Source organism: Brienomyrus brachyistius, chromosome 11, assembly GCF_023856365.1.
Source record: "Brienomyrus brachyistius isolate T26 chromosome 11, BBRACH_0.4, whole genome shotgun sequence".
NCBI lineage: Eukaryota > Metazoa > Chordata > Actinopteri > Osteoglossiformes > Mormyridae > Brienomyrus > Brienomyrus brachyistius.
In genome coordinates, this window is record NC_064543.1 from 10,042,590 (window position 1) to 10,055,466 (window position 12,877).

Sequence of the window (12,877 nt, forward strand, 5' to 3'; positions counted from 1 at the left end):
ATTACATGCCCCTGGTCTATCGATTTCCATTTGATGGTCCTGCTATTTAAACTGTGATCATGTAAGACTGTAGTTTGGTCGTCTACATTAAGCCATTTCTAAGAATACTCTTCAAACAGACACATAAAGGAGAAACCCACCTCCCATAGATCAGGTATACGGGGGGGGGGGGGCAATGAGGAGTAGTTTGTTATTTAGGGAGGGGCTACAATATAACTGAAGTGATGGAAAAGCTATTTGCCCCACCCCCCATAAAACACACACAAACCACTCACACTCCATGGGCACTGAATGGTGCCCTGTAGACACTAACAGAAACAGCAGGCAGGGGTCAGTAAGGTCCCACAAAGGGTAGAGGACCCCTCAGTAGCACCACCATGCTGTTCTCAACATACCTAAAAGACAGACGTGCATGTGACCATGCCCACCTGACCACCCGACAGCCCACCCTCTCTATTTACTGCAACGGCATGGTGCAATAGGACAGAAACTGGGACTCATCTCATACAGACCATGAAGGTGCATAAGTTACTGAGCTAAGAACCAGAAATACGCTGCCTGCACATTTAACCCAGAGTCATCCATCATCAAGACACTTCCGACCAACTTCAACAAGGGTGAGGAGCCTGCAAGGCTGAGCCTCCTGTCCCTGATGACTTTTATTTCAAGGTGGGGTGGGGGCGGGGGGCCAGGCTCGCTGCAGTGACGAACCACCTCGTTTTCATTCAGCGCAGGCAGACAGGGCTCACGGTTCGAGGCACACCATGTAGCAGGGAGGTCTTTACTGCACAGGATTCCCGGCACGTTCCTGGAGTTACCAAGTGAACAGAGCGGACTCAAGGCTCGAGGAATCTGCCCGCCGGGCCCCTGGACACCGCTGCACCTCTCTCATCTTCCAGAAAGCCATCCAAATACACTAATGCCCCATTTCTGCATAGATCCCCCCAGCACTGACTGACAGGATACACATTTCCATGATAAACCAACTGTAGAATTTTTAAAGATTCAAATTAACTGACATCACCAAAGGAAATAAATATTTATAAAAATGTAAAAATTCGGTACAATATTTTGCAATATTTTTCATCCACCCATCTTCCAACTTTTAATACAGTACAGGAGGGTGGGGCCTGGAGCCTATCCCAGGCAGCGCAGGGTACGAGGGAGGGGTGCACTAACATGGGACATGACCCCAACACTGCAAGGATAAGGCAAAATCACTTCCCACCCAGGCTGCCCCAATTACAAGCCCGTGACTCCACAGTGTCGGCCTTAAACACTGAAATAACGGCAGGAAAAGCGCGACGGACACGCAGGAGGGAGGGAGCGTGCATGCAGAACATCTACATCAGCTGCTGGTTTTTATCCCGTGCGATTTATGCAGCTGGATGTTTAAGTGGAGCAACTAAACCCCTTGCCAAGGGGTGTAATAACAGAACCCCCCCCCCCCCCCAAGGACATCAGCGACATTTGTGTTACTAGCTCACATCCTTCATATTACAACCTGCAAGCCCCCAGGACACCATGAATTCCTATTCCAATCAAACCAACGGGGCAGTGTGAAAGTCTGTAAAAGCTCACGCAGCGCATACCCCCGGTCAGGCGTGCTTCGCCTCTCCCCACACAGACAGACATTAGTCACCCGCAGTTCCGTGTCACACTCGGCTGATCCGAATCTGTCCAGACTCACCGGGAAGCTGAAGGAAACTGCCAGCCCAACAAAGAATGCAGCTTAATGTAAAAGCTAAGCAGGCATATTGCAGAATATAATACAAAAACAAAAGGCCTAAGACAGACACTGAAGTGTGTGAAAGTAGTGTAATCCCTAAACAAGAATGACTAAAAAATGAGTAAACCCTCAGGCGGTACTTAACAGGTCTTTTCTGACCACCCCTGCTCTCCTCAACTCCAGTCGGCCACAGCATCCTCAGCTCCCCCACCCCCGCTGTCTGCTGTAGAGCAGAACCCCCGCATTCCAGGGAGTGTGACAGACGGAACACCCTCCAGCTCCCCAACAAGGTGACCTGAGAACCTTCAGCAGTGCATAAGTACCTAAAAACACAGGGGCTTTAGGACTACGAAAAACAAGAGAGAGCCGCAGCGGTAAGAGAAAGTTACAGCCCGATAAGGCACTTCCTGTAACCTTCACGTCTTGAGGAAGTGGGAACTGGGGTGGTCTGGGGTTTGAGGTCATAATCCTCTAAGCACTCGGGGTGAAACCTCTAATCAATGAGTTAGTTGATTTTGGTGTTACTGTCTGTAGGGCCAAAGCCAGGCCTTCATGTCAAATACTCAACACAACAAGGCGACGTGAACAGGACAGGGAAGACATAACTGCTAACTGAGAAAGTGGGATGCTAGTTTTAGCGTCTGTTGGATTTTATTTCGAAAAGGGAACATCAGTGCTTATAAATGTACTATGCATTAAATATGAACATGACTCAGTATCTCCGCAAAAGGTTAAAACTTCATGGTGCACCAAGACGTGCCCCGGGAGGAAACCAAAGATTAAAATATCCATTTCTGATACACCCCGTCAGCCTTGTGACGATGACACGGTATGGTCTCCGACACAGTCACGCCATCCGGGACCCCCACCCAGGCAGACAACAGAGGTCAGACATACAGTACAGGGGAGCGACGTCTCCAGGGTCAGGAACCTCAAACGCCAGGTACCCCAGCTTGAAGTTTTTATCACTTTCCTTTCTCTAGGGGCTTATTTTAAGTTTGCTAAGCTCAGCAAAACCTTGGGATATGTGGCACCATCTGAAACACTGGAATAGCCCCCTTTTTAAGTATGTTAAATTCCTACATGGGTGACAAACCCTCCTGGACGGCTTGGCCATGGTCTCCCGTTGGGAGCAGTTTTGGGGACGACTACTCCTCTCCGCCTATGTGGCCCGTTTCTCCTGTTCTTTGGAGGAGTCCTCGGCCTCCTGGTTCCAGTTCTTCAGGCCTTCGGGCAGACTGGTGTCCTCCTCGAAGCTACCTGTGCCCTCCACAAACTCCTCGTAGGAGGACCTCTCCTGGAAAGGACGCGGACCCAGCAATTCCAGCATGTCGGCCTTGTCCAGCACCTCCTTCTCCAGGAGACGCATGCCCACCTGCAGGAGAGGAGACCATGAGCGGGGAACTTTTTCTTGACACAACGGCACTTATCTGCACCTCACAGGGGTCCTTTCAGTGCTGGGGAAATTACCCACAGAAGTACACCATTACAGACAGAGGTGGAAAGTTCAGGTCCTGAAAGCACAAATCCAGGCCAGATCCTCAACTGGTCAGATGAAACAAAACCTTGGTCTGGATTTGTGCTTTCTGGACCTGAACTTTCCACCTCGGCCTTTAATGGATTACTTTTGTAACTACCCAACACTGGGCCCTTATCACACACTAGCCCGGAGATCCCTGTTGTAGCTTATAACTACAAGACATTAACAAATATCACATATACTTATTGAAACATACTAAACAAACACCTATCTAAACCACAAGCAGCTATTATAGATACTTATTATCCAAACTGGGATTTTTCTATTGTCTTTGGTCAATCACAAGTCTCGTCTGTTCTGGAGTTCTTCATCACGGTTTGAAGGCGTGCAACTGGAGGCCTGTCTTCCTCGCGTACGGCGGCTCACCTTCTCCACCACGTCCCTCTTGTCCTGGATGAGGCGCAGCGTCCTCTCGTAGGCGCCATTGATGAGCTCCCGCACCTCTTCGTCGATGAGCTGAGCCGTGGCCTCGCTGTAAGGCTTCTCCATCACCAGCTCGCCCTGCCTTGGCAGGTCGAACGACACCTGGCCTACCTTTTCGCTCATGCCGAACTGCACGATCTGTGGGGCGGGACACATGGATGCACTTGACTGGAGCTGCCAGAACCAGACGCGAAGATGACAACGCGGATCAGGCGCCGAAACCACGGCGAGCCAGCGGCCGCACGCTGCCTGGGAGCGAGGCGCCCCAAACCCGCGTGAGGAGCCCAGGGACCTGACACACATACAGCCACAGCCTCCCAGCTGCAGGCCTTAAACAGGTTTCCCGAGATGTTTGCTGGAAATTCAATCCCTGCCCATTTATTTTTATACGGCGGCCCTGTGGCCCAGCAACCCAACATCACAAGTTGATTAAATTCAGAACGAGAACAACAGAAATAACACCAAATGCTACAAAATATTAATCAAAGTCAATTTGGGGGATATAGTAAAAAAAAGGAAGGGCTTGGTTAAAATGTACAGGTGTTTCAATGTGGATCGCTGGCAAACTGGCATACAGCCCACATAGTACGTTTATTAATTTGCACGCCAGCTAGACGGACAGAAAATTCCAGCATGGAAAAAAATGACTGGGATTGTGGATTTTGTTACAGGTTCTGCATTATTTGGAGACCAAACCAGTTTAGCTGGCATCCTGCATGTGAGCTGATTGAGATCAGCAGGCCTTGAGGCTTCAAGGAGCGGGACCTGCCACTACCCATATCTCTGAGCTTCCGACGAGGCTACGAGTTCCACTTCTCACTGTAACATACCGGCGCGAACATGCAGGTCCGCATTTGAATCCGACCTCCTCTTATTCTTGGGAGAGCGACTCCAAAATGCAAATGACAATAAAAATAACTGCACCTATTCAGTGAACCGTCCTGACAGTACTACCGGAGCACACCCGCCACCGACTGTCATCTGGGGCAGAGTAGGGGGCGCTACGCGCGACATGGGAGATGGCGGTCAGACGGACGGGCCGCGGGCGGTACCTGCGCGTAGGCCGACTGCGTGACCTTCCTCAGGTCGTCCTGCGCCCCGGTGGTGACGCGGCCGAAGAAGAGCTGCTCGGCGACGCGCCCCCCCAGCGTCATGCACATGCGGTCGAACAGCTGCTCGCGCGTGTACAGGTACTGCTCCTTGGGAAGGTACTGCGCGTAGCCCAGACCCTTCCCACGCGGGATGATGGACACCTACGGCAGAGGGGAACCAGTGGCTTGGATCACATGACTCTTCTCCATGAACTCACCTCGACACCGTCCCGCCTCCATATTTACTGTCTTCATTCGATGGAGGCACATAACAGCACCATTAGCCATAACATTACACTCAACGGATGCTTTTGGCCCAAAGCGACATACAAGTGAAAGGAGAGCGGGGTCAGCTGGAGGCTGCTAGAGTTGCAAAAAAGTTAGAAGCTTTCTATGGGAATTAACCGGAATATATGGCAATTAACAGAGGTGGAAATTTCAGGTCCAGAAAGTATAAATCCAGACCAGGATTTTGTTTCAACCAACCAGTTGAGTGCTCTGTGACTGTGACTCTTTATGCTCAACTGGCTGATTGAAACAAAATCCTGGTCTGGACTTATACTTTCTGGATCTGAAATCTCCACTCTGGTAATTAATAGGAATAAACTGAAAATTTGCAAAACTGCAGGTTAGCTTATAACAGGGAACTTAAATGTTGTTGGGGGAAAAAAAAAACCCATCTTGAGCATTATCTTGGATAAAACAACCAGATTTAATACAAGAGTAGTCAAAATATATTTATTTAAATTTGGATTAGAACTGTTTGCATGCATGTCTGTTTATGAAAAAACAAAATGTTTATATTTATGTTCGTATATGATGTAGTTTATATAAACTAGCCCAAATTGCCAGCTAATTCCCATTCATTCTCATGGAATATTTCCAATTTCCAACATTCCTCAGCTTAACTTCCCATGGAAAGTTTCTGGAAATTTTCCACCCCTTCGCAACTCTAGCTGTAGCAATTGGGGGTTTGGGGCCTTGCTCAAGGCCCAACAGTGAAATCAAATTCTGTGGCCGGCGGAGTGACCTGGTGACCTTCGGTTCACAAGCACAAGTCCTACTTTGCAGATCCCCCATTAACCCATGAGCCAGCCTTTAATGAATGGGAGATCCTCATCATTGACCCTACACATCCCCTTCCATCCTGTTTCTCCACACACCTTCTGCTTAGGGACCAGGCCTCACAAAACCACCCTTCCCCACCTCGATACACACACACCTTGAGCAGGGGGTCTGCATGCTCCAGGAACCAGCCCACCACAGCATGGCCGGCCTCGTGGTACGCCACCGTTTTCTTCTCGACGGGCTGCAGGACCTGCGTCTTCTTCTCCAGACCTGAACAGTACAGGAGACATTGCAAGAGAAGACCACAGCCTTGGTTAGTATAGTAGAGTTGACACTATTATAACAGAACAACTCATCAGTCATCAGCATGCGCAGCAGGATGTCAGCTCATACCATAAAATTGCGGCCCCCACCAGCTATTACACAACAAACAAACCAAAAAAAAAACAACACAAACCTGTTTTGTTTCCCGTAATACTATACAAGGAGTAGGGAGATCAGAAATTATTAGTTCATATCCCTGAATGAAAAACTGAAAGCTGAACAACTGAATTTAACCAGAATACTTGCACCAGTCCAGTTTATCCACTTATACATCAAATATCTTACAAACTATCCATTTTGGAAAGAGTGGTCAATGAAACAACCCCCTCGGAGAGACATCAGGTGACGCTAAGCATGACGCCATGACACCTGGTTACTGTGGTAAGGTGTAGAACGGAAGGTATTGTGGGTTTCACTATGACACACATCCAGCACCTCTCCAAAAATGGCTGAACATCAGACATGGGGGCAGATCTGACCCCGCCTGCCGCTGCCATGGCGCGGAACAGCGCTCACCTCCGATGACCCGCTCAATGGCCTGCTCGAAGTGCTTCGCGTTGACGGACGGAGCGAGGTGCCTGGCGGCGATCAGAGCTGCCTCGTTGCACACGTTAGCGATGTCGGCACCTGGGGCGAAGACAACAGACGATGGCAAATGGATGACGACAGACGCTGCGGTCAAAGACCAGGATGGCAAGGAAACATGCAGCTCAGAAGACAGGAGTGTCATGCTGCAGAAATCGACATACTTTATTCATCCTTATGGAAAAACTGGGCAGTTCTCACAAACCCCATCTTGCTCTCCATTAGACACAGAGACTCATATACAGGTGACAGCAAGTCTGGGGGGGTCACAGCGCAGGGTCAGCCAGCGTGCAGCATCCCATAAGCAATTGGGCCCAAAAGGCCCTTCTCCAACCTAACTATGCGACCTTAACCCATACCCAGGCCTACCCTTCATCATAAATAACCAAACTAAATACAAGATTTTTGGCTATTTAATTTTATTGCATTCGCAGATTTATACTGTGGGGACCTAAAGAATGACCCCACAAGCTAATAAGTATCAGGTATTACTATATACAGAGTTAAAGATCAATGCAAAGCACAGCTGGGATTCAAACCCAGAACCTCCTGTTTATTAGGCAGGCATTTTAACCAACTAAGCCACAGCGCCACCTAAAGGCTCGCTACTCACCAGTGAAGCCTGGGCTGAGGGCTGCCAGCTTCCTGGCCAGCCCATCTTTGTCTATACTGGTGTCGACTTTGAGAGGACGCAGGTGAACCTTGAAGATGGAAGCTCTGCCCTTGATGTCAGGTGGACCTGGGAGACATTGGGACACATCAGTCCTCTGCAGTGCACTCCTAAATTCACAGGAAAATCTAGCCTAGAACAAATTCCATAAAAGTCATCCCGTCACTCCTCCTAAATACCGATGTCAGCACAGCTGATTTTTGTATTCTGGCCAGCTCCCAGTACCTCCTTCTGGCAGGCCATGAGGATTACAATAGCTACAGGCGTCTCTCACGCACATTCGAGAAAGCAAAACTGGCAGTCCTCAGACTGCATCATCCTCCCAGTGGTGCAGTGAGTGAGCAGGACAACTTTAAAAACCATCACCTATATAGATCTGACGGTCGAATCGTCCAGGTCTCATCAAGGCCGGATCCAGGATGTCAGGTCGGTTGGTTCCAGCCAAAACTACTACATTAGTGCTGCTGTTAAAACCTGGAATGACACAAAAAATATCCTCACTAACATCAAAAATATATTAGGATTGGACTGGTCCTGGTCTGCAGCATCACTCAATCCCTGTTTTAGAGGTTAATAGTTTTCAGGAACGCATCACCACGTGTTTGAAACGCCAACGACAAATCTGAAGGAAATTCCTGCAGTGCCAGTGTTACCCACGGCAACCCCCCGCAACCACAAAACATACCATCCATCTCCACCAGGAGCTGGTTCAGGGTGTTCTCCTGCTCGCTTTGCCCCCCGAGGTTGCCCCGCCCCCTCTTCCTGCCAACAGCATCGATCTCATCGATGAACAGGATGCAGGGAGCGTGCTTCCGTGCCAAGGCGAACATGTCTCGAACCTTGGTGAATGTAACCAGAGCAGCACGCGAAATTAAGTGTCATGCTACAAGGACACATACAATATTTCTAATTAAAATTCTGACATTAATATTCAGTTAAACTAAAGAGTCACCAATAAATATAGTTCACATGTTTATTTAATGGTATCCAAAATGCTTCAAAATGATTGAGGTATAATATCTTTCATGAATAAATCTCAGGTTAGAATGGGACGCCTCCTTCCTCGGGGGTGTTTCAGTGCCCGGTGGACTGTATTTCAGATGCGGCCCATTGTTGGGTCACCGGAGCCCCCTGGTCACCCACACTCACCCTCGCAGGTCCAACACCGACAAACATCTCGAGGAATTCAGAACCGTTGACCGTGATGAAGGGAACATTGGCCTCCCCAGCTGTGGCTTTAGCCAGTAGTGTCTTTCCTGTCCCTGGAGGTCCAGACAGCACCGCCCCCTAATGGAGATATGGTATAAGCACATGCTAAATATTCGTTCATATTGCTTACAAAAAAACGTTATTTCATGGCAGGGGAGTTTCTTGGAGGCTTAGCCCAGAGACTTAATCTGTCTGAGGGTTCTCAAACTGAGAGCGTGCTTGTTGAAACATCATTTTTGCTTTTTCAGATTCATTACAGGGTTCGGTCCCCAGAACCCTAAGTTCTGGACGCATACATTTTTGAGACAAACGTAACAAATGCATTAAAAATGACTGCAGACTGATTCAGTGTCAAGAGAAAAACACTCCACTTCCAAGAAATCTCAAAGACAAGCTGAACTGGGCCACAGAACCAAAGGCTTCTGCTGATCTCCACAGCTTCCATTACCTTTGGGATTTTAGCCCCCAGGTCCTGGTACTGTTTGGGATTCTTTAGAAAGTTGACAAATTCAAGGATCTCCAGCTTGGCCTCCTCACACCCGGCCACATCTTTGAACTTAACGTCGATGTTGTCCTTCATCATCTTAGCGGTAGACTCGCTCATGCTGAAAAGCCCGCCCCCCCTGCGCCCACGCCCACCTCCCATTGGCCCCTGCCGTAATGTGAAGAGGAAGAAGCCAATCAGCAGCAAGGTGGGAATCATGCTCATCAAAAAAGACCTATAAAGAGAGAGTGCAAAAGCTGAACATGCTGTTTGCAAGAATTGCTATCATAACACTAGTTCGGCTGGAGTACCTATCAAATAATAAAGCAAAGGGGTTTCTCCTTACATTATCACACGGTACTAAATACGGAATATATTACTAAACAGAAACAAACCCAAAATGTTACGAAACACAAAATACTACGGCTATATGCTTTCTCAATCATTATAAATTACTTTCTGCCAACCCAGGACTCCTCACCCATCACTCTCGGTGCTGTAGACCACAGCCACCCTGTGCGATGGCTCCAGGCCCATCTCCTGTTGAGCAGTCTCCAGGTTCCTTTCAAACGCGTCCACACTGCCAATGTTGAACCACGCATAGCTCTGGGCACGACACAAGAAGCAGAGAGAAACGCAGAGTCACTTCCAAAAATCACATCGGATGAAGAGTAGGATCTTATTTTAGTGGAACCAAAATTCACAAGTAGATGTGCCACGTGGAAAACATTATGCTAATTATTGCTGTGACTTAGTTACGGCTAATGTTGGTTACAGTCAACTGTTTGGGAACATCTTTCAACCAACCCATGAAATTTGTGTACGGTAATACCCCTAACGAAGATATGAATGAATGCACCACTTAAAAACAGTGCAAACAAACAGCCCCCAAACGCAGCCTTCAGAAGGGGAAGCGGGTACCTACTGCTTCAGAGACATTTCGTCCAGACGCTGGGATCACTCGCACATATTGCTTATTGACAACTTCCAGTCGGTCGACCTGCACAAAATTAGTATTCATCTCAAAGTCGGCTTAACATTCTACTGTAATTTAATTAAACCTTAGATATTTACGAAAAACAATTGTTCAAAGAAATCACATGCTTTTTTACTGCCTAAGTATTAACAAAGTCCTCATTAATGAATATTCCAGGCGGGCTCTCACCAATCCTCTGGCTAAGTAGAAATGTACAAATTCCTTCCAGGAGATCTCTTTCCCCGCATCTCTGAAGTAGAAGTACAGAAAAGTGGAGGATATCCCTGCCACTGCAATAGCCATGTAGCGGAAATCCTTCTCATCCCAGGGAAAGTCCCCCTTCAAAAAAAGGCAGACAGATGTTAATCCCACAAGCAGCCAGTCTAATCCAAGTCAAAAGCATAACACCTTGCCTACAGGCATCTAGAACTTGCCCAGTTCAACTCCACCAGTCACGTTCCCACCAGTGAACAGTCCTGTACCTATTCCGAATTCCAAGATCTAAACAGGCTTGTACACAACTTGTGGATGAAGCGATAATTATTTTACTACTGGTGATTATGTACAAAAGAAACAGACACAGAGATGTAGATACAAACCTTCTGAAAACGAGACCATTTATTGTCTTCCCTTCGCCCTCCTCTGTTCCCACTTCCACCTGCCCCCTCTCCATTACCACCACCTTCTGTTTCCTTGGACTTCATATCTACCAGACATTGCCAAGATACCACCGTTAATACTTGCACACCATTCATGTATCCTACAAATAAGCCACCATATAACTGGGTGGCAGGATGGCCCAGTGAGTAGCAATGCTACCTCACGTCACCAGGGTTGGGGGCTTGAATCCCTCCTCTGCTATCTTCTACTTGTGTTACTCCACTTTCCTCCCACATTTCCTCCAACATACAGATATTCTCACTGGTGTCTTTCAACTGCTCATAGGAGTATGACTGCATGTATATATGAATGGATGGATGGCATCCAGACAACCCTGACCAAGATAGGCAGTTAGAAGATGGACAGATCTACCATAACTACAGAACACCTCCATTCAGCAAAATTATGATCTAATCAAGAGGACTAAAGCACAGACCATATTCTGGTGCTTTGATGAAAGACCTCAGACCAACACACAGTTGTAACTTCACCGTGCTTGTAAAGGTACAGTATTACCTTTAGGTGACTTGTTAGAGCAGAACACTGGACGTGACGCAAAAGGACCTCCAGAGGATCCCCAGATATTTCTTCTATTTAGAACAATGTTCTGGTGGAAGAAACGTTACCTTGATGACACGTGCAGCACGTGACAGATTATAAATGTATGATAAAAATGTTATTAGTTAGTTACTGAATCAGACTAGCGCACAACAATATTCTGTTCTTTTTATAAATCAAACAACGATTAATATATAACATATTAAACTGAATTAATAAGACAAAACTTAGTTCTTTCACCATTGCAGAACTGTCAACTAAGCGCGACAGTAATGTTTTCCTATCAAGTTAACTAGATGGCCCATGTACACCACAATGTAAAGTAACTTTACTCTGAGAGCAGCGGACAGCGTCCCGGCCGTCACCGCGGTGTTGCTCGCTCTCCACATCCTCATTCCGCATCTGAACGGCCGGCCAGCCGCTAAAATAAGCCCTATCATATGAACCATAACCGCTCTTCTGCCGGCGGAATAACTTCTCTTCTACAACCCGCTTTTGCATCAGACGAACATGCTCAATGTCATTTTTTTTGTTTAAAAGGTGTACGAACTGTTTAGCACAGGGCCTGATAAGAAACTTAAATAATATAATTTAAGGTTTGATGATACTTTAACTTTTTACGAAGACCGACTTAAATTTTTATTGCTTACAGATGACGTGAATTTTTTTTAAAGGTTGGCAAGGGTTTATAACAACTATGTAAATGCACGCATCTTTTTACTCAGGCAAAATATAGGGCATGCCCTGCTTCTACGAGGGCCAGGTCCTGTTGCTTCATGTTGCAAATACGTTGCCAAGGAAAACCGTAAATATGTATATATACACTCCATAATCATTCTATGCTGCTTACTGCTAGGCATAGCTAATTTAGCATTGGTAAACGTATCTGAACAAGTTGATGAACAGTGTTGTAATTTAATCTTCTAGCATAACAGTCATGTGCGTGCCATTTCAAATATGCATATTTAATTGTACTAAAGCCAGTGCATTATTGGTTATATTGGTATCCAGGCGTGGAACTAAAGAATTTTTGCTACTAGCTAACGGCAAATTCAGTAAAAATATAGATAGACATGCATTTCTTACTAACCAGTGGACTAGGGTGCAGTATTTAGTGTTTGCCCTTCGTCTAAGATACTCGCTTTAGGGGAGTAGCCGATCTTAACTTCCCATCCTGCTTGTGCTATTGTTTTTGATAAATATCTGTACATTTTGTGGACGTTGACTTAAAAGGACTACAATGTCATACCAAGGACCGTGTACATCGTATGCTTGCAAAGCAGTAATTTGTGGTACATAGCAATTTTGGTCCTAACGATATCATCGTAGAGTTCAAATCCCACCTCTGTTTCACTTGAGTGGAGTTCCTATGTTTTTCGTGTGTTGGGCAAGTTGCTTACTAACGGATATCTCTAAATCAGCCTAAGTATGTGCATGTTTTTGTCCTGTGATGAAATGATATACTCCCTTCCCTGGACAGGCTCCAAGCCATTCTTTGATCCTGAAATGTTTGGAAGATGGGTATGCCTAATTTAATGAAAATTAGGTCCAAAAACTAAC

The 12,877-nt window shown here is 46.8% G+C and overlaps 1 protein-coding gene across 1 annotated transcript; it reads right to left on the reverse strand.

Annotated features, from left to right (window-relative positions):
- Positions 1-2,361: 2,361 nt before the first annotated feature.
- Positions 2,362-11,964, reverse strand: afg3l1 (AFG3-like AAA ATPase 1). Its single transcript, XM_048969404.1, has 16 exons — positions 11,650-11,964; positions 11,276-11,366; positions 10,699-10,805; positions 10,289-10,438; positions 10,049-10,123; positions 9,605-9,729; positions 9,088-9,358; positions 8,580-8,717; positions 8,116-8,269; positions 7,797-7,904; positions 7,374-7,499; positions 6,692-6,802; positions 6,006-6,121; positions 4,745-4,945; positions 3,636-3,830; positions 2,362-3,104 (listed from the first exon to the last, which is right to left on the reverse strand). Exons 1-16 carry the CDS (start codon positions 11,764-11,766, stop codon positions 2,892-2,894), a joined length of 2,298 nt encoding a protein of 765 aa, XP_048825361.1. The 5' UTR covers positions 11,767-11,964; the 3' UTR covers positions 2,362-2,891.
- Positions 11,965-12,877: the final 913 nt, after the last annotated feature.